We start from the raw sequence: 23,275 nt of genomic DNA, 5'->3' as shown, positions 1-23,275 counted from the left end.
TTTTTTTTTTTTTACAGTGAGTCCATCTTTATTTAATTAGATTTCAGTTTGTTGCTAAGAAGTCCAAACAAAAATGAGTATAAAAGTAGTTAAATGCAGATAATTTCTATTTATCATTAAAAACTCTTAAAATAGGATTAACTCCAAGTGGTTTTGTAGGAGACGGCCATGTGTTCCCACTGATAATCTTTGGGTTTGGCCCCCAAACCAAATGCCAGAATAGAATTTTGGAGTTTTATCATACTTTCTTGGTATAAATTACATTTATTTAAAGTAATTCTAACTTTACTTTAAGGATAAAATAACTGTTCTACTTTCTTTACAAATGTATTTTGTTATTTTTTTGTACAATGTATTTTGGGTTATATATGAACTCCTTTAACAACAACCTCGCTAAGCAGGGAAACTGAAGGATGAACCAAAGGTTCAAACACTGAGTTGGGCGCATGAAGAGGTGACAAAAAAACTATTCGGACCACATTGAGGTGCAATGATGGGTACATTTACATGTGAAGTAGGTTTAGAGCAATGTAATCCTACCTTGTTGTTTTCTCTGACAAAAGTTCCTTTTAAGGCCATTTCTGTGTTCTGGAGAGAATAGCTTTAAATTAATTTAGAATATATTTTAAATATTCATTGTTTATTTATAAGAAATGTTACTTTTTTTGCTGCATCTTAACTATTTTTTTATTTTTATTTTTTTCTGATATGCTGATATACATTATAATATTTAATCAAAGCTAAAACTTTCCTCTTGGATTATTCTTTTCTCAACATTTAGTAATTTTAAACAAAGGGCCACATTCAGGTCCCTCCGATGCTGCCACATACGACACAGCAAGGAACAAATGTTTTCATTTATTTATTGATTGATATCCCTTCAGGAAGTAAAAATCCATAAAGTTTTTAAAAAGTCAGACAAAGGATGCTTCTGTTCCTTTTTCAGTTTTGTAATGTATGAATCTCTGGCCCAGTTGAAAGCATCTCATGCAGGACCTCCTCTGCTCCTGCAGCAGGCATCTGTGCAACACCTGGCAGAGGATGCAGTTTGTTGTCATGGCGGTAGTACTGTCTCTGGCAGAAATGGGATGCTTCAGCTGCTACCTGAGAAACGTTGGCATCCCAGTGAAGGGATGCAACCAGACGGTGTGCGTCCAAACAAAAATGTGCGAAGGGCTGTGCTACAACAAGGTAAAGAATGATTCAAGCTATAAACATGTGAAGCTTCTGAGTTACGTTCATACCAGTTATATGCAATGATTAGGAAAATATTAAGGTCAGAGTTATTCACCTTTAGGTTGTAACTTTGCTGAACTAAACTCTGGTGATATTTCATAGAGGGGAAAAAACAACTTACTGTAGTAATAAAAAATATTTATGACTTTTTCTGTCAATTCAAAAAACCTTAAACAATAAATCCCACTGAACTGTGTTTAAATATTCAGTCTTTACTCCCTGTTGTTAATGGTGACAGGACTCTGCCATTGAAATCAATCATGTGGCGCCTGAGCATGAGATCTGCAATGGGGAGTGGACCTACGCAGAGAAACACGTCGACGGATGTCCGGAAAGCATCGTCTACCCTGTGGCCACAAAATGCAATTGTACTACATGCAACATAGAAGACACAGAATGTAGCCGCGTTTACTCACCCATGGAAACATGCACTTAAAATCTGTGTGTCTCTTTGCCTGACACTGAAATAAAACAAGATACTGCTCGTTTTTCTGTTTATTTTTTCTTTATGGTTTTAAAGTTCCCTAAACCAGAGTGACTGTCCTGGTGCTTTGTCATCATCAGAGAGAAGATATTAAACGTCCAACCTGCGCTTTCACCTTTTTCTCTCGAACAAGGTGAACGATCCTGAAAGTACAGTAATTCTGCTGGTCAGTTTTTCATTCTGGGAAAATGGTACAAGAGAAAATAGAAAAAGGCTTGCCTCTTTTTGACAAGTGGAAATGAAAATATACGGCCTGCAATATTTCTCAAAGACTGTTCTTCCCTGACCCTCCTCCAGGGGCACCGCTAATGCAGAAAAAGCTTAGTAAGCAAAAATAAAGAAATAAATTAAATACATCAGCTCAGACAGTCTCTGGGAGATAACACTGCTTTGGTAGATTTTTATGCTTTGCAGAAAATAAGCTCATTTTCACTCACTGTAACATAATAGAGCCAGTTACAACTCTAAAAGTTTAAGATAAGTAAATATTATGAGATGTTTTTTTATGAAATGATGAATAAAGCGGTTGGATTATTTACACTGTGGCCTTATTGAGTTTTTACATGTTTTCATGTGTCAGCAGGAGAGTTCATAACTTCTATTAAGTTTGGAATATTTTGCTTAAATTTTAAAACCATAAATACCTTTTTATTCCCAACAACATTTTGGATCATCCTAAAACTGATTTAGATTAAAGCAAGTGGGGTATTTGTTAGACATTTGACACTGTTAAAGTTTAGTGAAGCTATTTATGTACTACAGCTTTATGTTTGAGACCAATAATACCCATTAACATCTAATCTATGTGTGGCAGCATGTTTAGAGCTTGTTTTATGTCATGCATTTAGGATTGGTTGTTTTAATTCAGCATGATGCTAACTCAATGTTGATTGGAAAGGTGTGGCAAATACAACCGGTCACTGTGAGGGAGGCAAATACAGTGTCTTGGAAAGGTGTCCATATGCTTTAAATTGTTTGCATTTTGTGACAGTAAAACCTCAAAGTTCATCAGAGATGTAGGTGAACATGTAGGTAAATGGATATCAAAGATCCACATGTGCAGAGAGAGTAAATGCAATTCACTGCTATATATTTCGACTAAAAGTCTGCAGACAAACATGAAGGTATACCTTAGCCAACAGGCAGAGCAATAAGAGTTGCATGGAAACTCTTAAATAGCTGCAGTGATTTGCAACTTATGAAGGGAAACCTGCAAGTACCACGAATGCTAGACATGTTTCTGAATGTATAGAGATACTGATGCCAGATGCAAACATGAGTGAAGCATGGTGGTGGCAGAATCATGGTTTGGACACTTTTCTTATGGTTTTATATTCTAATACCGTTTAACACTCAGTATTTACTTATATTATATAACCTTTAAGGACATCACTTTTCTTTTATCCAACAAGGGATGAAATCAACAAATTTTTGAACACACAAGTGTACAGCATATTGGATGTGTAGTGATGACTGCAGTCAATATTTGCACAAAAGTGGAGATCGGGAGTGGATAAAAAGGTTGCATAAGCAAGTCTCCATCATTTGAATCTTCTTTGTTTAGTTTTGTTTATTTGTTGAGACTGACGCTGGAGAGCCTGCAGAAAAAAGCTGACCAAAGCTAAAGAGAAATTCAGCAGGTATAGATAATGACCTATCCCTTAGAATATATATGGTAAAAAAAAAAGAAGGTGTTATTAAATTGTTTTATTTATTTGGTTTAATTATTGGTAGAGAGTGGGTTTTAAAGCTCAAAATATGCCTCCCAGTGTTTACCCTTCTTTCATTAAATTAAACTAACTTATTCAAAGCCCTGGAGGTAAAGTTGGAATTCGATCTCTGTTTCTGTAATTAGGTGCAAAAAAATAAAATACGACTTGTTCCTAAATCAATGCCAACTTCTGTATAATTAGCAGTTTTTCTGCCAGGAGCACAGCAGTCTGAGGTTCCAGTGATGAGATAAGCAGCTGACAAACCAACAAGCATCAGCGATTACAAATTAATCCCACAGTTTCTGCCAAACGCCGGAAGGACAAATGCAGGTGGATCAATGATTTTTAGGGAAAGGTTTAACTTTTTGCTTAGAAGCGTTGCCTTTCCATCATGTTTTCAATGCATCAGACAGATCTTATAGTAATCTGTGCGTACTTTACTTTATGATGGGGGAAAAAAGCCTTTTCCGAGTGTAAAGTGCTTTGGGACTTTGTGTTTTAAATGCACTTTATAAATAAGCATTATTTATTTCCAGAACTGTGCCATTAAGAATCAGGGAAATGCCAATGAGCAAAGCTTTTAAGAGCATCTTTAAATGGTTACTTATTTGTATGTGAACAAGTGTCTGAGAGAGAGAGACCTTCCTACAAACATCAACTTCTATCTAAACATTGAAATAAGGAGTCCAAACAGAGGGATTGATGAGATGCTTAAGCATATTGTTGAAAAAAGAAATTCTTTCTCAGGATTTAACTGTGAGGAAATTAGAGACTGATAAAAATGTAAAATATCAAAATAACTTAAATATTTTGAGCTTTTTAGTCAGCTACACCCATTTCCCGTTTATGCAATCATTGAACTGATCTTAAACAATCTGCCAGTAAAGAGAGAATAAAAACTAAACGAGTCATAAATTTGATCTCTAAAAATGCTAACATTTTCAGAAAATAATCTTAACATCTTCGGTTGTTTTTTTAACATCATACCCACTAATAAAATACTTTTTTAGAAAAGGAATGTTTCCAATGATGTCAAGAGATGAAATAAAATGATCATCAGTATCAAACCAAACCCTAGCAGGCAGTGAATAAGCGACATTTAGCCATGATGGTGATGGCTTATGTTTCAGCCTCTCACTGTGTCTCCTCTAACATTTACAGCTGGGAACCAAGTGTATCTGCTGACAGGTTGATGTTTGCTCAGGTTGTCAGTGTCTTGTTATAGCCGTTTTGTTTTTATCCAGACAGATCCCTGGAGGTTTATATTAATATACTTAAATAGATGTTTTATCAAGTTTTATACACGGGTCAGTCACTGTGTCATCTCTGCTGGAGGGGAGAAATTAACTTGGATTAAGTTTTCACAGACTGAGAACAACAACTTTAGTAAAGTATGAGTCCAAGTTTTATATTTTTGACTCAAACCGCCAACTATAGATGATTGGAACTTTTTTGTAATGTTAAGGGGCAACCCAAAAACCACAGCTGATGATAGATGATCGTGATGATTATCAATAAAAATGACGCTTCTCTGTTTTCTGTGTTGATCTATTTTCTTTGATCCCTGGATGAGTCAGACAGGAAGGCTTTCGTGCAGAGGCGTATTCTGCTGGAGGCTCCTTCCTGTTTAAAGCATCTTCCTTTCAGGGCCGGTTCGGGGCATAAGCAAGCTCAGCTTAGGGTTCAAGGGCAACTAGTGACCCAAAGGAACAAGTAATTGTTTCTGATTTTCTTTACATGAATAATGATTTCTACATAAAATAGTAAATTGTATTTTTTTTTTAACAGGGTCCTGTTTGGGAATGTGGCAATAAGAATAATTGTCTTGATGCCAAAAAAAACCAACAGATTTTACTTTCACAAGTTGAGCAGTACAGCTTTTGCCATAGTGCTCCGCTTGATTTATGCATGTAAATGGCTTTACTATAATTATGCAGGGAGTATAACAGATTATATGGACACTGCAATGTAAGTAGAACAGGAAAATAAAAACAGAAAAAGGGAGAAAAGATAAAAGAAAGAGGAGATAAAAGAGAGATAACGATAAAACATCTTCAGTCTGCTTCATCACCTGCAAAGAGATGTAAAAAGAACAGCACAACTAACAGACATGGTACAAGACTTAAAATAAAGTAACACTTTGATACTTTCGCTGAAGTATAAGTACGTAGTAAAAGTAAAAAAACAGAAATAACTATTGGTCTTGGGGTCAGAATGACCACAGATGAGGAAGGACTTATTAGGCTTCTCCAATAAAAACTTTCAAAATATCTTTGGAGAACAGTCTGATAGTGATGAGATATAATTGGTTTCAGAGATGGAAAAGCTTCCAGAGATACCAAAGCAAAAATGACCTAATTTACTCCCTTTACTCTGAAATTTAAATCTGAGTTCTACCTTAAATCTTTGGGTCGCTCTGATGATGGCCTGCTCTCACCCTCTGACTGTAGCATCTGCAGAAAAGAGCTCTTTCAAACTCACATTTATAGAAAGCTACTTAAAAACCTCTGTGGGAGAAGAATGATCATTTGACTGGCAGTGCTTAGTAATAGTATCCATAGAGTTGGCTAACAGATCTGTTATGTTGATGTCATCACTGTATGCAAACAGAACAGCTAGGAAGCAAAGATCTGAGGGAGTGATGGGAGGGTATGAAGAAGTACATAAAAAAGTCATATATGGGTAAAGCTAGTTTTATTTTTCCAAAAGAACTTCTCTACATAATTACATACATTTACAGGGTGTAGAGCTAATCATTCAGTCGTCTTTCTCCCCCGGTAACTTCATTCTCATTATTTAAGTGCATGCTTGATACTTCATTGATTATTTGATGTAATTATGTCTGTTTTAGTACAATTTAGTTATATTTATCAAAGTTATTTTAATGATCTTTTTGTTTAGTTTATTTTTTCACTTTATTGTTGCAGTTTGAACCCCAAAATATAAATAACACAACACTTCTACAGTACATAAACTGCATTCTAATTCATTTTAGTTCTTATGATGCATACAAATAGGGGACTGTAAAAAGCAGCCCTAGAGCTGCAATGAATTTATAATAGGTGTGTGAAAGATCTGATAATCAGACTGCAGACATGCATATTATTGGCAGAAATACAGAAGCCCAAAATCAAATATTGCTCAAGGCCTCATGGAGATTTAAGCCCTGCTTCCTTTCCACTGTCACATATAAGAATAGGCTTAAATATCAATTATTCAAATCAGTAAGCTAGGATAGCTGGTAAGAAATAGAAACTTTGATCAGAAGGTATTATACTGTAAACTGAACTTAACTGGATTGTTGTATATTTTACTACTGTTTAGATCAATTTATGCAGTAAATTAAATATTTACATAAAAGCTGCATTGGGCAAAAACTCTATTTATCTTTGTGGAAATTCTTGCCTGATATAAAAGTGCTACCTAATGAAGATACAAAAGAAAAAGTTAAGAACACAAATACTTTCTGACAGCATAATACTTCTGTATATAAGCCTAGTTAATAGAAGGTAGAAGACAATTGCAAGAACTCCAAATATCCAAGCAGAGAGTTGATGATAGAAAAAGTGTTGAGAGGCGACTTGTTATTTGTGTAATCAATGTTGCATCAGCATAGAGTACATGGGTACTAGTCAATAAATTAAAACCAGTGCAAACATTTTCAATGTCATAAATTAGAGGTTTGATGCTGTATAATTTCACCAGGTTCAGATAACTATTTGAAAGTTCAAAAGTGATTATACAGTCATGCCAATGATGGCTGTAGGCAAACAACACTAAAGCTGATTCAGCTAAATACAAACTCAATGTTTTTTTTTGCAAAAATCTTTCAGACTCATAGAGGTAACCAGATATTATTAGAAAAATTCAATTAAAAAAAGATGTTTTCCCCCTAAAGCAGTGTTACTAACGTGTGGAAGGATCCCAGTCAGGAACTTATGATTACTTTGTTTATAAATATATAATTAGGTCATAAAATAAAAAAAAACATAACTTTTGTTTAAACATATTTAATATAAACACTAAATATTGCTCTATAATACCTTCCAACTCTCCTGACTGAAACCAGGAAGTATGTTCAGTGATGAACAGAGCTACTGTTGCTGTGATGAATGACTTGTTTGTATCGACTCGCCCTCAGCATTCATAAATATTAATATGTTTAATTTATATGTGGCCGCTGTATGATGAGGTATAAAACGCACTTGCCGCAGGTTATAAATGGCAAAAAGCGAACAGAACCGCAGCACTGTTCTGTTACTTTATGGAAAGCTGACTGCACACATTTCCCCTACAACTACTTCTATTTTATTTATAAGGTGTTTAAAAAGAAATATTTCCATTTAGGTTTTACTTTAAGGCTCAGCAGCATTGTGAATTTCAGGGCTGGTTAAGCGTATTCTTTGGGAAATATCAGGGGGCGACGCCTCCCTGGACTCTTTGACACTTCACCTGCAGCCGATGCTCAGGGGCAGCAGAATGAGTATAAATGAGAAATGATTCTCAGAGGAGAGCTGTGCCTCTGAACTGCTGTGTCATCCCTTGCTGCCTTAGGTCAGAGAGAAGGGAAATGAAAAGCTATATTTTTATGTGCTGAAAACTTAAGTTATAAACTGCTTTAAGTAAACTAACGTTTTGTGTATGCTGTGCTATTGAGATCACTTTAAGCACAAGTTAAAGGGGAAATATGGTAAATACAGATTTCTATGAGGCAACATTTAACAGAATAAAGGCTGCCGTCACATTTTTTATTTCCAAAATCAATACTTTTTCAAACTAAACTATCCAGAGTTCTTTTATATTCTATTTTATTGAATGTATATACGTATAAATAGAAACTATATAGCATTTCCTTGTGAATTTATGACAAATTTGGTCATATTGAGAGAAAGGTGAGTCAGATGGATGGATAAATGCTAAAGAAATGGATGGATGAATGATAAATGGAGGGACAACTTGATGCATACTAGGGTTGCTTACTACCTTAAAAAAAGAGCAGTCCCATTTTTAGGAAATGTTAATGAAATAATTTGTTACATTTTTGTTCAACAAATGAAGTAGTTTCAAATTTGTAAAATGAAATTAATAAATGCTAACCTTGAAAAGTGTTTTTAGTTGTATTGTTTAAGGTTTTTTTTTTTTTTTTATCTACGTTGCAAATTACATCCCTTTTGTTAAACTGAGAGCTTGATTAAAGAAAATGTATTGATTCCCTTTATTTAAAAGATTCTTTTCTTTATTTAAGAACAGCAAAAAAATGAGGGAATTTTTTTTTCCAATGTAAAAGTCAGAGCAAATATCCTATAGAAGCAAATCGTTACCATATTTAAAATGAAAAAGCATTTCCAGAAATGCTTTATCATTTTCAAATTTTACATTTCAAATTGAATTTTAGTATGTATTTGCTGGGGTAAATTTTGAAAAATGAATCTCTAATGTCTTTTTCTTTTTAATTCTAATTAAGTAAAAGGATGAGCAGTGTTGAAGAAGAAAATTTAAATGCAAATAGGATGATTGATTACCAATTTCATTTATGAGTCAAACAATGCAGCCACATTCTTAAAATAAAAAAGCATTTCTGGAAATGCTTTTTCATTTTAAATATGGTAATGATGATGAAGCTGTACAGTTGAAGCTGTGAAGTTAAACTCCTTTTGAGTTGAATTGAATTCAGGAATACTTTATTAAGCGCAAAAGGAAATTAAATGCTGCAGTAACTCATAGATTATCTTTTATCCAGGTGTTGGTAGCTGTAGACAGGAAGGATCTTCTGTTGTGTAGTTTTTGTAGAAACATCCCTTGAGCTTCTAAAGGTTACAGATCTCTAGTTCAGATAATGTGAAAGGGAATAAAGATTAAGAATAAAAACATTTTTCCATTCTGTATTTTCTTCCTTCATATAATCCAGATTTTAAACATTTCCAAATATTCCCAGGATTAACCTTGAATTTGGAGGCATTAATGTTGAAACTTTGTTCATGATCACATTGAGGACAACTGTTTCTGACCTTAATGGGAAATCAACTAACTAGTTATTGTTAATGACAGTGGAATAATAACAGTGGAAAGAAATAAAAAGAAAAATTTTTATTATTACATGTTGGCATGTTGAAAAGGAGCCTTTAAATAACCTACTTTATACAAAGCATCGCACTGTAAAATGTTGCAACAAGCTGAATCATCAGAAAAATGAAGCTGCTGATTACAGATTTTCTTTTTCTGAATGAAAAATAAGAAAAGAAAAAAAATTAACAAGGCAGCTATAGTTGTTAGGTTGCAAATTTGTTCCGGATGATTTCTCCACCTTCCACCTCCACCTGCTCGTAGAGCCACTTCCGGTCGCAGCGGCACTCCACCCCGCACTTTCTTGACCCGCACTCAGGGCAGGGATAGAAGCAGCCCATACAATCCACATCCAGGCAGTCGCACATGTCTTTGCCGTTGGAGAGCAGCCGGCCCTTGCTGTCGTACACTCTGCTTTTGGCTGCGATGCTCTGCCTGCATGACACAGATTTAAAGGTGACGAGATGTGGTCTGTTCCCTAAGATGCAACGATCTAATTCCATTTTCTTGAAGCCTCTTCCTTCCCCCTCAGTTGCTTTCTATAATTACTTTTCCACTTGTTTTATATCGCACATTATGACAGTGTGATTTTATCACCCCAAATATAAACCGTCCCCGCGTACATCTCTGTTAGCGCTGCCAGCGTCTAACGAGGAGTGGCAATGTCAGCTAAATTAAAAGGAGTCAGTGAGGAGAGGAAAAACCTGGGGACAGTTTTGTCTTTCACTTCATTATGAAACAAGGATCAAATTCAGATGTCACTAATCTAATTAAACAAACTACAGCCAAAAGGAAAAAAAAAACAGGCTTCTGAAAACTATTAGAAGAGTTTTTTATTAATCTGGTTCGAATACAGCTGTAGTGGAAAAGTTTCCATTCTGTATTAAATTCTCAATAATAGGAAGAATTACAGCATATTTTTAATAACTTTAGAAATCTGTTCCCAGCAGCTGCATCAAGTTTCAGTTAAATGAATCAAAAAGAAAAGAAAAAGAAAAAGGGAATTAACGCAAATTTCAACGACGCTACCTGGAACTTCATGTCTGACAACCTTTTATTCCAACAATCTTTTACGCTAACAGCTGACGGATAGGGTTTATCTGTCAGCGTTTCCTCTCAATGCCAAACCTTGTCCGTTTTTATAAATGATCTAGGCTGTGAGGAGCAGGCGCTAACATTACTGCTTAGATAACGTCTCCCTGTGCATGAAGCTGTTGTTAAACTAGAAAGCCCCTTCAATGACAGACTACTGCATCCTAGATGAACCATGGAGCGTTATCGCAGATCCTTCCTCCTAGCAGCTGAAAGACTTTATAACAACCACTGTTCCCAAAAATCTCAATAAGTTGTTACATTCATGCTTATTTTTTTGCACAGTTTCCCTCTTAATGACTCAAATAACATACTGCTGTCATTTTGCACATCTTTGGTGTCGCTATTTTCCTATATCCACTGCTGTAAAAATTATTATTGAATATTTTATTGTTTATGATTGATTATTTATTGATGATTAATTCTTTGGGTGACGTAAAAGTATTTATATTTGTAAAAACACTGAACAGTACAGAGCTTTTTAAATTCTTTTAAACTGTCACTTAGGGCCGGATCTATCAAAGGTTTGTGTGTATAAAAACGTGAGCATTTCACTGCGCACGCTAAAAAATGTACAAACTGATCTATCAACAGCGTGCTAAAAGGATTTGGTCTTTAAAACGTGCTAAATAGCGCCTCTTATCCATTTAGTACTTTTTCTGCAATGAATATTCAATATTGGGCGTTTACACGCTAAAGTGCGTCTTGTGGGAGGAGAACATGTAAATATATTAATTTAGCACTCGCAAAGTGATTTATCAAACCTGAAAGCAATTTTGCTAACGGTATCTGACTCTATATTTAACACGTTTCAAAAGAAGGTGCAAATGGTCTGTATGCGTAATTGCGCACACATGGCAGCGGTTATTGTCGCAAGAAGGAGACATGGAAATGAAGCAAGGAGACGCAGAGAACGCATTTTTTCACTCCGTGTGAATATTTTTGGAATGAACGAGGAAACGATCATCAAAACATATCGTTTATCCAGCATTGACATTTTGGAGCTGCAATTCCAGTGATTTGCTCCTCACAGAGCGTCAGCTGTACTTGTTCCTCAATGCTGGTCAGAGGCATCTCATCTACTGTGCCCCCTCCTGTTTTGTTCGCAGATGTTTTGTTATATGCCAGTTTTTCTTTGGTTCACCTTCTAATATCCTGGTATCTTCTTTTTACTTCATCCACTGTTCGCAAGGTTTCACCAACAGCATTTACTTTATTACAGATTTGTTCACATATAGCGTTCCTCTGTGTGACAGTCACACTTCTTTGCTGTAGCTCACTTAAATGTTTGTTGGCTTCATCCACCAATACCTCCATTTCCATGGGGTCGAATTTCCTTTTGCGCCTTCTGCTGTCCAAACTCGCCATGCCGCAAACCACAAAACGAGCAAAACCATCATTTAAATAGGGCGTCTCCAACAGTTTTGCACCTGTCACCAGTTACGCAATCGCTCTTGTTAAATCACCCGCAAACCATGGTTCAGCCCCTCGCGCAAAATTCCAGTTTGCGAGCGCAAATTACTGCACGCAAAATTGGATCTTGATAAATCCGGCCCTTAGTCTGTTATTTTTCTGCACTTTTCAGGTCTGCATTGTGCGACCACTTTTAAAGTAATGATTCTGCTGCTCGTTGGACAACAAAGGGTTTTTCCTATTCTATTTTATTTTTTAGGGAAGGGGTTCTCTTCTTTAAGCATCAGTAAAGTAGGACAACTGTTTAAAAGCTGAGCTTAGCAACCAATGCAGCAATAGTACCAGAATGTTTTATGACAGAGATATTCTATGATGCAAACTCACTCTGAATCTTTGTGGAAATTTGCAGCCAGAAAGGATTTTAAAAGAACTGGACTGAAACCATTTGAAGAAACCAGGAGCTTCGATTCTCAGCAAAAGGGGGGAAAATGATCAGACCTAAAATAAATGTTACTTCTGAGAAGAGTCTGCATTTGTTAGTTAACATGCTAAGACAAACCCGATGTTTCCTTTGATATCAGGAGCAGGAGAAGGACAATTAACCTTCAGCTGTTGAAACTAAACTAAGAACAGGGATTACTTTTTAATGTGTCTTTCAGCCCTTCTACTTCAACTATCAGTGTAAAGACAAATAATCAGGGTCGGAGAATACACTCAAGAAAAAGAAAACTGATAGGGAAGCAGGACATTTTGATTAAACCTAAACTACTGAGGGAAATCCTTAGAGGGGCGGTGCTAAGAATATTGTGTTTTTTATCAGCTTTATATTTTAACTGTAGCAGAATGTAAAAAAAAAAAAAAAGTAGTGATCAATGTTTGTGGCAGCTGTGTTAGCTGAAGATGTGGGGTATAAAACCTGATCAGGGCTCCTTCTGATCACTTCTCTGCCACAAATGTAAAAGATCACAGTCTGTAGCAGTAACATTCATTTATGGAAATTTCAACAGAGAGTGAAACTGCTGTAAAACTATTTTACACCTGAAAGGTCCTCTGGGTTATAACTATTACTCTTTCTGTTTTGATTGGACATAAAAATGAATAACCTCCCATTTCTACAAAACTGTGTTTTAGTTGTGTTTCAGACTGTAACACAATCTAAGGTTAAAGCTGTGTGGGTCAGAGGTCACCGTTTTGTGTGGCCTTCTGGGGCCTCAGCTGATCGAGAAACAGAAATCTCAGCATTTAAATGTGATTACAAACAACACTAAACTCTCCTGCCATACAGCTGAGAGGTGACTGGTTAACATACTAAAACACCTTATTGTTGTTATGCTTTACATTTTAGTTTTATTAGAGAACAGCATGTTTCTGAATGGCAGCATAAACGTATGTTACGTTCAGACCACAGGCTGCAGAAGCAGCAGGAGCAGCTAGCTTATATGCAAAGTCAACTGTTGACGTGCATCATGGCGCAGCCAAAGGTCCCGCAGCGAGTTTGAGCAGCTAAGGCAGCACCTCACGAGCTTCTGAGTAACTGACGTGCGTGACGCGCTTCAGAAGCAGCAGCTGCTGGAGTTTTGCTGCACGATGCACCACATCAACCAATCAGAGAAGCTGATCTGGGAGCTGGCAGTGAGACAGACACAGCACTGCTGATGCAGATCGCTATGAGAACTCCTCTGAAACAGCTTATAAATTCCTAAATTGACCTAAAATGTAGAAACTTGCCAGCAACTTTCCAGTTTGGTTTGCTTGCAGTTTGGATAGCGTACGTGAAAAACACCTTCCACCTGCCGTGAACAGTAGCAGGAAACTGCAGCCACATAGTTAATGCTTCTGATCAAAGCATTTACCATCTATATTCATCCCTCTCTGACTGAGAAAAACCAAACCAGTTTTCTGCTGTTCAGCAAGTTTTAGCTCTAGTCTAGCTCTAAAACAGCCTCAGTGAAGATATTTAAAGCAGCAATGTGACCTCACCTGTCGGACAGCTGTTTTCCTCCACGGCCTCCTCGTCCTCCCTGAAACATTTGACAATCCAATAAATCAGCTCCGGGTAATGACCATGACAACTTAAGACCGATGTAAAAACAAAAATAAGGCCATCTTTTTTTGCACCATTTCAAATCACTTTAGAAGTGAACCCAGAAATTATTTACATACACTTTTTAACCTTTTGTTTCCTCAATGTTAAACAATTATCAGTATAAATAGTTCCTGCTTCATATCAACAGGATCAACAACATTATTTCCTTTTTATTTCCTCAGTTAGTAAAAGTTAGAAATGAACATATAATTAATTGACAATGCCTTTAAAAAATGTGGTAAAGCCCTGATGATGATGTCATTCCTAAGCTTTTGAAGCCGAGACACTTGTGCATTTAGAGTAGATTGTTAAAGGAATAGTACACCCAAAACATGATTAGCCTTCATTTTCTACTCACCCCCATGCTGAACAACACTCTGGAGTACTTTTTTGATATCTCAAATGCATCTGGAGATCTGGGAGGCTTCTTGCTGTCTGCTGACATTCAAATAATGGAGGTCTATGGCGCCCGAGGCAGAAAGGTCCATAAAAGTCCACAAAAAACGTGTCAATATTCCTCCATACTGCTCGTCCAATGTATTCCAAGTGTCCTGAGTGGATAGCGTCCAGAATTTACTCGAAACGAAGTCATTTAGAATGTTTTTAGAGCATAAACAGTAGTGTATAGGATTTCCTAAAAGCGCGTTCATGAGTCTACTTAAACCGCGGCAGACCAAACCAGACGAAAGTGCGCATTCAGCTCAGCAAAGAACTCAAGCTCTTCCTCAACACTGAAGTCCTCAGACATTTTTCTTTCGTTGTTTCTTTCTTTGCACAGGTAAACAGCACATTTCTTCTTCTACGCTTGCATTATCGGCAGAGCAGGCGCTGAATGCGCACTTTCATCTGGTTTGGTCTGCCGCGGTTTCCGTAGGCTCGTGAACGCGCTTTTAGGAAATCCTATACACTACTGTTTATGCTCTAAAAACATTCTAAATGACTTCGTTTCGAGTAAATTCTGGATGCTACCCACTCAGGACACTTGGAATACATTGGACGAGCAGTATGGAGGAATATTGACACATTTTTTGTGGACTTTTATGGACCTTTCTGTCTCGGGCACCATAGACCTCCATTATTTGAATGTCAGCAGACAGCAAGAAGCCTCCCAGATCTCCAGATGCATTTGAGATATCAAAAAAGTACTCCAGAGTGTTGTTCAGCATGGGGGTGAGTAGAAAATGAAGGCTAATCATGTTTTGGGTGTACTATTCCTTTAAACACTTCGCTAATTCTTCGTTTGGAATGTTTTGCAGATGCAAAATGATGCATGATGAGAGTAGCAGCCTTGCAAAAGAAAAGTCAGGGGTTTGATTTCAGTTTCCTCCTGCTGCAGGCGGATTAACCTGTGGGAAAGGCGCTTAATCCCAAGCAACCTACCGCTGTAGGAATGTAGCGTGCTGGAAACAATAGAAAAGTGCTTTTAAAATTCACCTCTTTTGTCAGTCCAAATGACTTAGGTAAAAATCCCAACATGTCTGTCCTAATTCATACACTTCAACAGGCAGTTTTACTAAATGCTGAGGAAACGTACATAATTTAAGAAATGAATACGGCCTTTTCTTTTTCATAATGTATCTCAATATTCAGGTTTCAATGTATTAAACCAAAAAAAAAAAAAACCTCACCCTCATGCCTCCTCTCTTGTCTCTGCGCATAGCTGCCTCTCTCGCTCTTTCTCTCTCTGCCTGCGTCCCCATCTGATTGCTTACGTTGGTTTCCTTGGGTATCACTCCTCTTCTACGGAGTTCAATCTGTAAAATGTGCAGATTTATCCGATTACTTCATGTGAAAACAAAATGGTTATGGGTCAAAACAAGGAAAGTTTGTCACCTTTGATGTCTCCTGTCCTGGGGTGAATATGGTGGGCACTGCGTCCTCCCTCAGGAACTGCTTTCCATTGTAATCCCTGAAGCAGTCGGTCCTGAAGTGCTCAGAACAGAGGCAGGTGTTGGCGGTTGGGATAAAGTTTTTCATCCCTAGGCTCTGGACCCATTTGGTGGCCAGTTGAGGTTTGCTAAGAGGGAATCTGACAAAAAGAGGAGATGTTATAAAGCAGGTGGTGGGATTTTGGACTGTTTCACTGTGGCTGAAACCTTTTTAAAACCTGTGAAAAGTGAACACTTTATGTTTGCTGCAATGGCGTAACGACACAACAATAGGCCCGTAAGCAACATATTTTGGGTGGGCCCCATATGAAGTACAACACCCCTTACCCGCGCCGCTGCCACCGTAGACAACCGACCTGAAATGTGCCCCATACATACACACTTCATCATTTCATCATTCTTCACCTTCACTAGACATGGATTTACTTCAGTACATTCTGCGATAAAATGAGTCTTATTGGGCTACCTTGAGTTTCACAGCCCTCCCATCTCACCCACGCTCTCTCCATTCATGTCCTGGTCGCAATCTTCACTCACTGTAGCAGCAAAGTCCACCTCTCTTTCTATGGTTCTTTGAAAGAATGTTTTTTTTTGGGAAGTTTTTTCCGTTTTTCCAGGAGCTCTTCTTTTCTTTTTCCTTTTCTGGAATCTGCTTAAGTACCTATTTTTGGTATCCATCGTCGCTAACACATTGTACATAACGGTTATGGTTTAATCTACGCTCTGGATTACCCATAATTCCAAGTTATATTGTAAAAAATAAAATACTCAAATACATCGTTCTTTTAAGAGCTTTATTGCGGTTTGAAACATATTATATTAGTGTATTTTTTACCAGCCGTCTAATGAACTCTACACAGTTAATAACATAGTAATTAAAAGTACCACTGTCTGCTTTGCTATTGATGTCGTGTTTAAACGGCTCACCATCATGTTGAAATCTGCCGTGTTTTGGGGTATAAATAAGGTCCGGTCAGTCAATCTAGCATCAGATGGGTTTAAAAGGAATTTTTGGTACCATTACATTTGCAAAGAGACGTCCTAGTCCACAATTGCGTAGGGGGCCTACCAGGTATCAGTGACGGGGCCCCTAAGAAGTCAGGGGCCCCTAAGCAACAGCAGTCTCTGCTTACCGATAATTACGAAATTGGTTTGCTGGTAATAGTCGGAAAGACTGTTCAAGCATATTATTTGGATGAAATTTCAATAATTAAAATAAATTAAACATTATTTTTTTAAAAAGACATCATACACTTATTGTCAAAAGGGTAACATGAAAGAAAGTTCACTTTACAAGATAATAATTTCACTCTTCCAACAGTTTTCTTAACATTACTGAAGGGCGTCTTTCAACAAAGGTAACACTTTCATTCAGAGCTGGAAGTTACGTTTCTGGGATATTGATCTGATGCGTTAAATATCAGGAGGTGTTAATCAGTGCTGTCTGATTTGGATTAATTTAAAAATAAAATCAGGTAAACTAGAAAGCAAAAATGAGACAGACCCCAAGACTGTTTGGTTTCATAGCTGGAAGCATCGATGTTTCCCCATCATTCTTATTTTAAGCTCTCTCAATAGTTTTATAATTGATGAAAGAATGTAGGTGGAGAAATTCAATTAAATTTAAAGCATAGTTGTTTAAGAAAAACTAGAGAACCTGAGATTTATTACACAAATAAGCATTTTTTTTTATTATATAATATAAAACCGTTTTTTAATATGGAAAAGTTAATATTAGGGATCTTTAGAAGTATTATTACTCAACTATTTAAAAAGCAACCTACTGTGTTGAGAACCGTGTCGTTACACTATTATTTATGTAATCAAGGACCTTTGCTTAAAAAAAATAAAAATAAAATAAAAACAAACAAACAAAGAAAAAACCTTTGCTCTAATTTCAAATTCTTAAACACACGTACGGTTAAAAAAAAAAAAAATAGACGGTTTTTCCATCGATTAAAACCTATTAAATGTGGGGAAACATGGTTTTCTGGAGCAAAAACCCCAAATACGTCCGACTCTATTATAACAATAGTAAACCTACCTGTAAAACCTTATCTCCGACCCCTTAACAAACTTGTTGTTGCACCCCGGTGCCGCACAAATCACCGGCATGCTGATGCGAGTTTTAGAGAACTATGCAAAAATGCGTAAATAAGCTCCAAACGTGCAGGAAAAAACAAATAAGAAAACAGTCGGACGACTGTTATCTTCCGTTTTTCCTCTTTTTCTGCTTAAACTTCCTGTTTGCTCTATATGAAGTCCGCCCTCTAGTGGCCGTTTGTGTGAATAACAGAAAAAAAGGATCACGCACACACACACTTTAAACCGTAGGAATAGTTTTCTATTTTACAAAATAACACCTGGTATTTACAATTGCAAGTTAAAGGTTTTACTTTTGTCATAAATGTAAAAAGTATTAAATAAAGACTCTAGATCATTGCTCTATGTTAGTATTACTGTATCCAACATCTAATTAATCTCTGTTAACGCTGCTCAAAGTTTGAATGTACAATAATGTGTATCATTGTTACTGTGCTATCTTATGTATTTTATTGCTTTTTTGTGTATTTTTTGAGTTACTACTCATCTTATGCACTATTTTATCCATAAAATATCCATCCATTTTGGCACAGTGACATTATTATAGATAGATAGATAGATAGATAGATAGATAGATAGATAGATAGATANAGATAGATAGATAGATAGATAGATAGATAGATAGATAGATAGATAGATAGATAGATAGATAGATAGATAGATAGATAGATAGATAATTATTAAAGCTTTTGATTAAGCTTCTGAGTTTATTTAAGCATTTAATTTTCTCAAGCATACTCTTGTTAAACCAAACGGATTCCTTTGAGACAAAACGCGGGGCAGCAAACGCCCACGTGCTCCGGGGCGTCAGTCACGTGACGTAGCTACGCTGGCTGTAATGCTAACGTGTTAGCTTGGCTTGTCAAAGCCGTAGTTAGGAATCACGTACATGACTTAATCTCCTAATTTAGTGACTAAACAACTCGTCTTTGATGCGCGAACTTTCTGGCAAGTACAGGGTTTTCTCTCTCGGCTTTTAATTAGTTTATTTGTAGGATTTGGAAGCAGAAATGTGCTCCGGTGTCCAAGTTAAACTTGTTTTTGTCCTTACGTGCATGTTTGTTGGCCTTGCCAAGTGGGTTGACGATCAAGCTAATCTCCCTTTAACAACCCAATTGCTGTTTCAATAATAATTGTAGGTAAAAAAGTCCACCTTTACCTCTTTTCTTTCCTAACGTTTGAATCTGAAGCAATGATAACCCACCTTTGGCTCGTCTGATATAACTAGCCAAAAGTCTATAACTAACTTGGCTAATATTAGCTGCGAATGTGGGGTGAAACTAAATCTAGTTCCAGCTCTGTCACTATAAAGCCTCTAACATATGACTCCACCGTTCAGATATGTCACTTTGCATGAAAACACACAGCATTATTGACCAAAGCCAATCAGGTAATCAGTATTTCCTCCTTTGTTTATCTGGAAACCTAAATCAGTGTGCCACCCACTTCCTCAGGCTTTTAGGGACTCTTTAGACAGATTTTATTTGTAATTTTGTTTACACAAGTGTAAAACAAAAAGAAATTTCGTTTGGAAACAGCTCACTGGGCAATTTCATCTTTTTAAAAGTGCATCCTTGAAAAATAGTAAAAAATGACTGTTAATTTACAGTTATAGTTTTTCTTTGTGACACACTTCAAAACTAGGGGTTAGTATTGGCATGGGTGTTTTGATACGATGCGTATCACGATAATTGGATCAGAATACCATATAATCGCAATATGTGTTGCTATATTTTCCCCAGCTGTCAAAATGAAATGTATAGATAAAAGACAGTGTACTGTATATGTTTATCAGATGATATTGATCATTTAATTATTTTGGTATCCATGTTGTTTGGGGTTTGAGTCAGTCCACGTCTTCCACTGTGACTGCCTGGATTACAGGTTTAGTGCTGTGCTGCACAGCGAAAGTTCTCCACGACCATCTGCCAGAGTGCTGAGCCCATTTTCCCTCATTGTTTTAGGTGAAAAAAATATAATTTTTTAAAAATCGGTTCTAGGAATTGAAAGATCGATATTGTATCAGGCTGGAAAAAATCACGATTTGTCGCAAAAACAATATTTTTCCCACACCTCTACTAAAAACGTTAGAAAAAAAACACATAAAAGTCACTTCAAAGTGCGGATAGTTCAGTTATCAGACATTACATTATTAATCACACTGTACTGTATGGCTGTTTTGTCCAGGAGGACCAACTGATGCAAACATATGACCTCTGTGACCATTTAGAAACTAGCTTCTACCCCACTGCTCTGTTATGATTGCTTTTTAACGATGTTCTTTTTAAATTATATTAATGAAAACGAGTGTTTGATGCAGTGTGGCTGAAATGTCAATAGTTTCAGACATTGCTCTTCTCCTGGGCATTCGCTGTAGGTGAGCAAAAGCAAAATAAGTCATTTTTTTGCTAGAGAGGATTAAGATATGTACTTTGGTAGACTCTGTCCAGGCTAAGAATAGGTAGAGTTATGCTAAAACATCCGAGTCATTTATTGTTCCTTAGTTCACGTTGAAACCTGTGCAAACTTACAGCCTAATAACCACAATATATCCTTCATTTCTAAACATTTAACCAGGGTTGTCAAGATGCTTATCTATACCCTTGATGATATTTGATACTTGATTATTGATGACATGGGGATAAAAATGGCCCCAAAACGTATTTAACATAAAAAACCTCACTTTTTTTCAATTTCAATATGGAACATTTTTTCTTAAAGAAAACTACCTACTCTAATAGTTATATAAAACGCACAATAAATAAAACTAGTGTTTTATAATATTCTTAGGTTGTTTGAGGTATTATTCTAAATAATGAAATAATCAAGAAATCTACAATTAATAGCAAATATATCCAAACACTTGGCATAAATACTATGCCAAGTTAGTTTTGTTTCTGGGTATAGTGAGTGTTTGAGTATCAATACTTATAGATTTGACAACCCTACAGTTAACACATTCTCAAGTAATGTGATGCCTTTTTAGAGGTCAGAATAAACAACCATAAGAATGAGCAAAGGATATATATGCAATCTGATGCTACAAGGATCAAATTTAGGTAATGGGATTTGCTGAGAAGAACTGATTTTACAATAGATGGGACCTTCTAAAGTGAACATATTTGGTGCCATGTTTGGCATGGTGTGTTTAACTAAAGAAAACATGGAAACCCTGATTTCTCCATAGAATAATGTTGAAATACTCCCAGACATAAGCTTCACGGCAGTAATATCTTCCTTATCCTTATGTAGTGGTTGTATGAAATGCTGGAGCCGTGTGCCAAAACCTGCTCAAAGGTTAAACGAATGTGATTTATGATTCAACGACTTTTTTGATTCACAATGAGAAATTAAAATCGATGCCAAGCCTCCTACTTCCTCCTATTAGTGATGCCTTTGTCAGTTTGATAAGCCGTGTTGGATGCACCTGTCTGTAAATCCAGTGTGGCTTGCATCTTTTTATCTGGTCCGCTTCTGCAATGACCCAGCATAGTTCTCTGCTCACAACCACCCAGTGTTAATCTTGCAGATGGGTCAGAAAAAGTCAAAATCTTCAGGGAGGATCTGCTAGCAGTAAATGAATCACTTCTTCTTCTGTTAGGGCGTGCATGAGAAGGCAGAATCCGAGTGGCGCCTGGGAATTCTGTAGATTACTGACCACTTTGTTTCGCCTCAGATTTTTGCAGAATGTGGGAAATTTTTATTTAGCTTTTTCAAGTAAAAGTTGCTTCTGTTGGTACTGTGTGAGGAAGCAATATTTCCCACCCAAAACTTTGCTGACTTTATCTTTGTATTGATGCCCCACTTGTTTTCTCTGGGGATTTTTACTAATTACTTTGTTAAACCAGTGCCCCACGGTTTAAATTTTAATACTTTCTAATGTAATATTATACAAGATTTTACTTGTAGATAAAGGGAGTTAATTTTTTTTGTTTCTTACCTATTTTAATATAAAGGTGTGGTTATCATATTAATACAAATTAAATGGAGGGAAAATAAGCAAAATATTGTGTGGAAAAAGCAACAGCAAAAAAGAAACGAAGGCAAAGACCTCAAACAATAATTCCTTATTTATTCTTTTTAAATAGGATTTATTTGAATTACAGTTTATTATTATAAATGCTCTGTGGAGCACATACCTGACACATATCAATCTTTTTCTTTTAGATAGCATTTCCTGTTTGTCACCAATGTCATTCCTTCAATTACAATAGAATTGCACTTTTTTTTGTACACCAATTTTTGCTTTAATTCTCAATGTTTCATTTGTGTTTGTAATGGCTGCAAAAATGAGCTCCAATCCCCTTCAAAAACTATAACAAAATAGCCTAACAAGCTTTTTTCCCCTTTTGGTGACCCTAAGTTTACTTTTCCTTTGTTTGTTTTTTTCTAAGATAAATAAAATCAGCAACATGATATTTAGAGGCACAACATGGATGCCCACTCTACAATAGTTCACTGTAGGGCAGACTGATGTCTGCCAAGGTGTCTGGAAAGATAAGAGCTTATCATGGGTTTTAAAACGGATGCTAACATACAGTCTTGATTTTTAATCTGTAATTTATGATTTTTTGATTTGATGAAATCAAACGGTTTTATTAAAACCAATGAATGATTTAATGGTGCCGATCAGGCACTACCACGAGGTTGATCAGGGAGGCATCGTTAATCTTTGTTGGTAGTTTCTCTTCCAGCAGTCTAGGACCAAAAGGCTCATGGTCAAAGGTGACTGACAGATAAGACGTTTGGTACATTGGACTTTACCGGTCAGATTAGGGTGAGGATAACAGGAGGAATTATGCAACACAGGGATATTTTACTAGCATGGAAAGTAAAATTCAGTCAATAAACCGTATCTCTAATTATTACACCTATAGAACTGATAAGAGCCAGTTTATCTACTTTCAAATGAATAAATTCAAAGTTAGGTTATATTCAGTCTTCTGTTATGTTTTCTTTTTGTTTATTTATTCATGAGTTCTTTCTTTTCACATTTTTATAGAGAGAACATTTGGAGAGGCGGTTTAGGTTTACCAAAACAAAATGCACTACCTAAATGCAGGAGAAGAAAATGATCAAAGCACTACAGTGTTTTTTAATATGTAAGAGTCAATGACCGACAGTAACCCCTGGTGTTCCCTTTTTTTCACCCCGTCTCCTCCCTCTCCGCTCTGTTTTCCCTCCCGTCTCCCATAGG

At 36.4% G+C, this 23,275-nt stretch overlaps 2 protein-coding genes across 2 annotated transcripts; one reads left to right on the top strand and one right to left on the bottom strand.

The window, feature by feature from the left end:
- Nucleotides 1-1,020: 1,020 nt before the first annotated feature.
- On the top strand, nt 1,021-1,857 carry fshb (follicle stimulating hormone, beta polypeptide). Its single transcript, XM_015391242.1, is given in 3 exon segments — nt 1,021-1,191; nt 1,475-1,677; nt 1,854-1,857. Coding segments are annotated over 3 exon segments (357 nt in total). The 5' UTR covers nt 1,021-1,041.
- A 7,647-nt stretch (nt 1,858-9,504) lies between these two features.
- arl14ep (ADP ribosylation factor like GTPase 14 effector protein) lies at nt 9,505-18,205 on the bottom strand. Its single transcript, XM_015391034.1, has 5 exons — nt 18,020-18,205; nt 15,920-16,115; nt 15,715-15,840; nt 13,981-14,021; nt 9,505-9,930 (listed from the first exon to the last, which is right to left on the bottom strand). Exons 1-5 carry the CDS (start codon nt 18,088-18,090, stop codon nt 9,702-9,704), a joined length of 663 nt encoding a protein of 220 aa, XP_015246520.1. The 5' UTR covers nt 18,091-18,205; the 3' UTR covers nt 9,505-9,701.
- Between the last annotated feature and the right edge of the window lie 5,070 nt (nt 18,206-23,275).

Source organism: Cyprinodon variegatus, unplaced genomic scaffold, assembly GCF_000732505.1.
Source record: "Cyprinodon variegatus isolate N-32 unplaced genomic scaffold, C_variegatus-1.0 Scaffold22, whole genome shotgun sequence".
NCBI lineage: Eukaryota > Metazoa > Chordata > Actinopteri > Cyprinodontiformes > Cyprinodontidae > Cyprinodon > Cyprinodon variegatus.
Note: the sequence above shows the minus strand (reverse complement) of the source record. Positions and strands in the feature narration are given on the sequence as shown.

Excerpts from the sequence above, each read along its gene's own strand:
- arl14ep (XM_015391034.1), bottom strand. The coding sequence starts at position 18,090 with ATGCCGGTGATTTGTGCGGCACCGGGGTGCAACAACAAGTTTGTTAAG. Across the intron at positions 15,841-15,919 it reads CAGGACAGGAGACATCAAAG|ATTGAACTCCGTAGAAGAGG; the intron begins GTGACAAACTTT and ends CACATTTTACAG. Across the intron at positions 14,022-15,714 it reads ACAAGAGAGGAGGCATGAGG|GGAGGACGAGGAGGCCGTGG; the intron begins GTGAGGTTTTTT and ends CAAATGTTTCAG.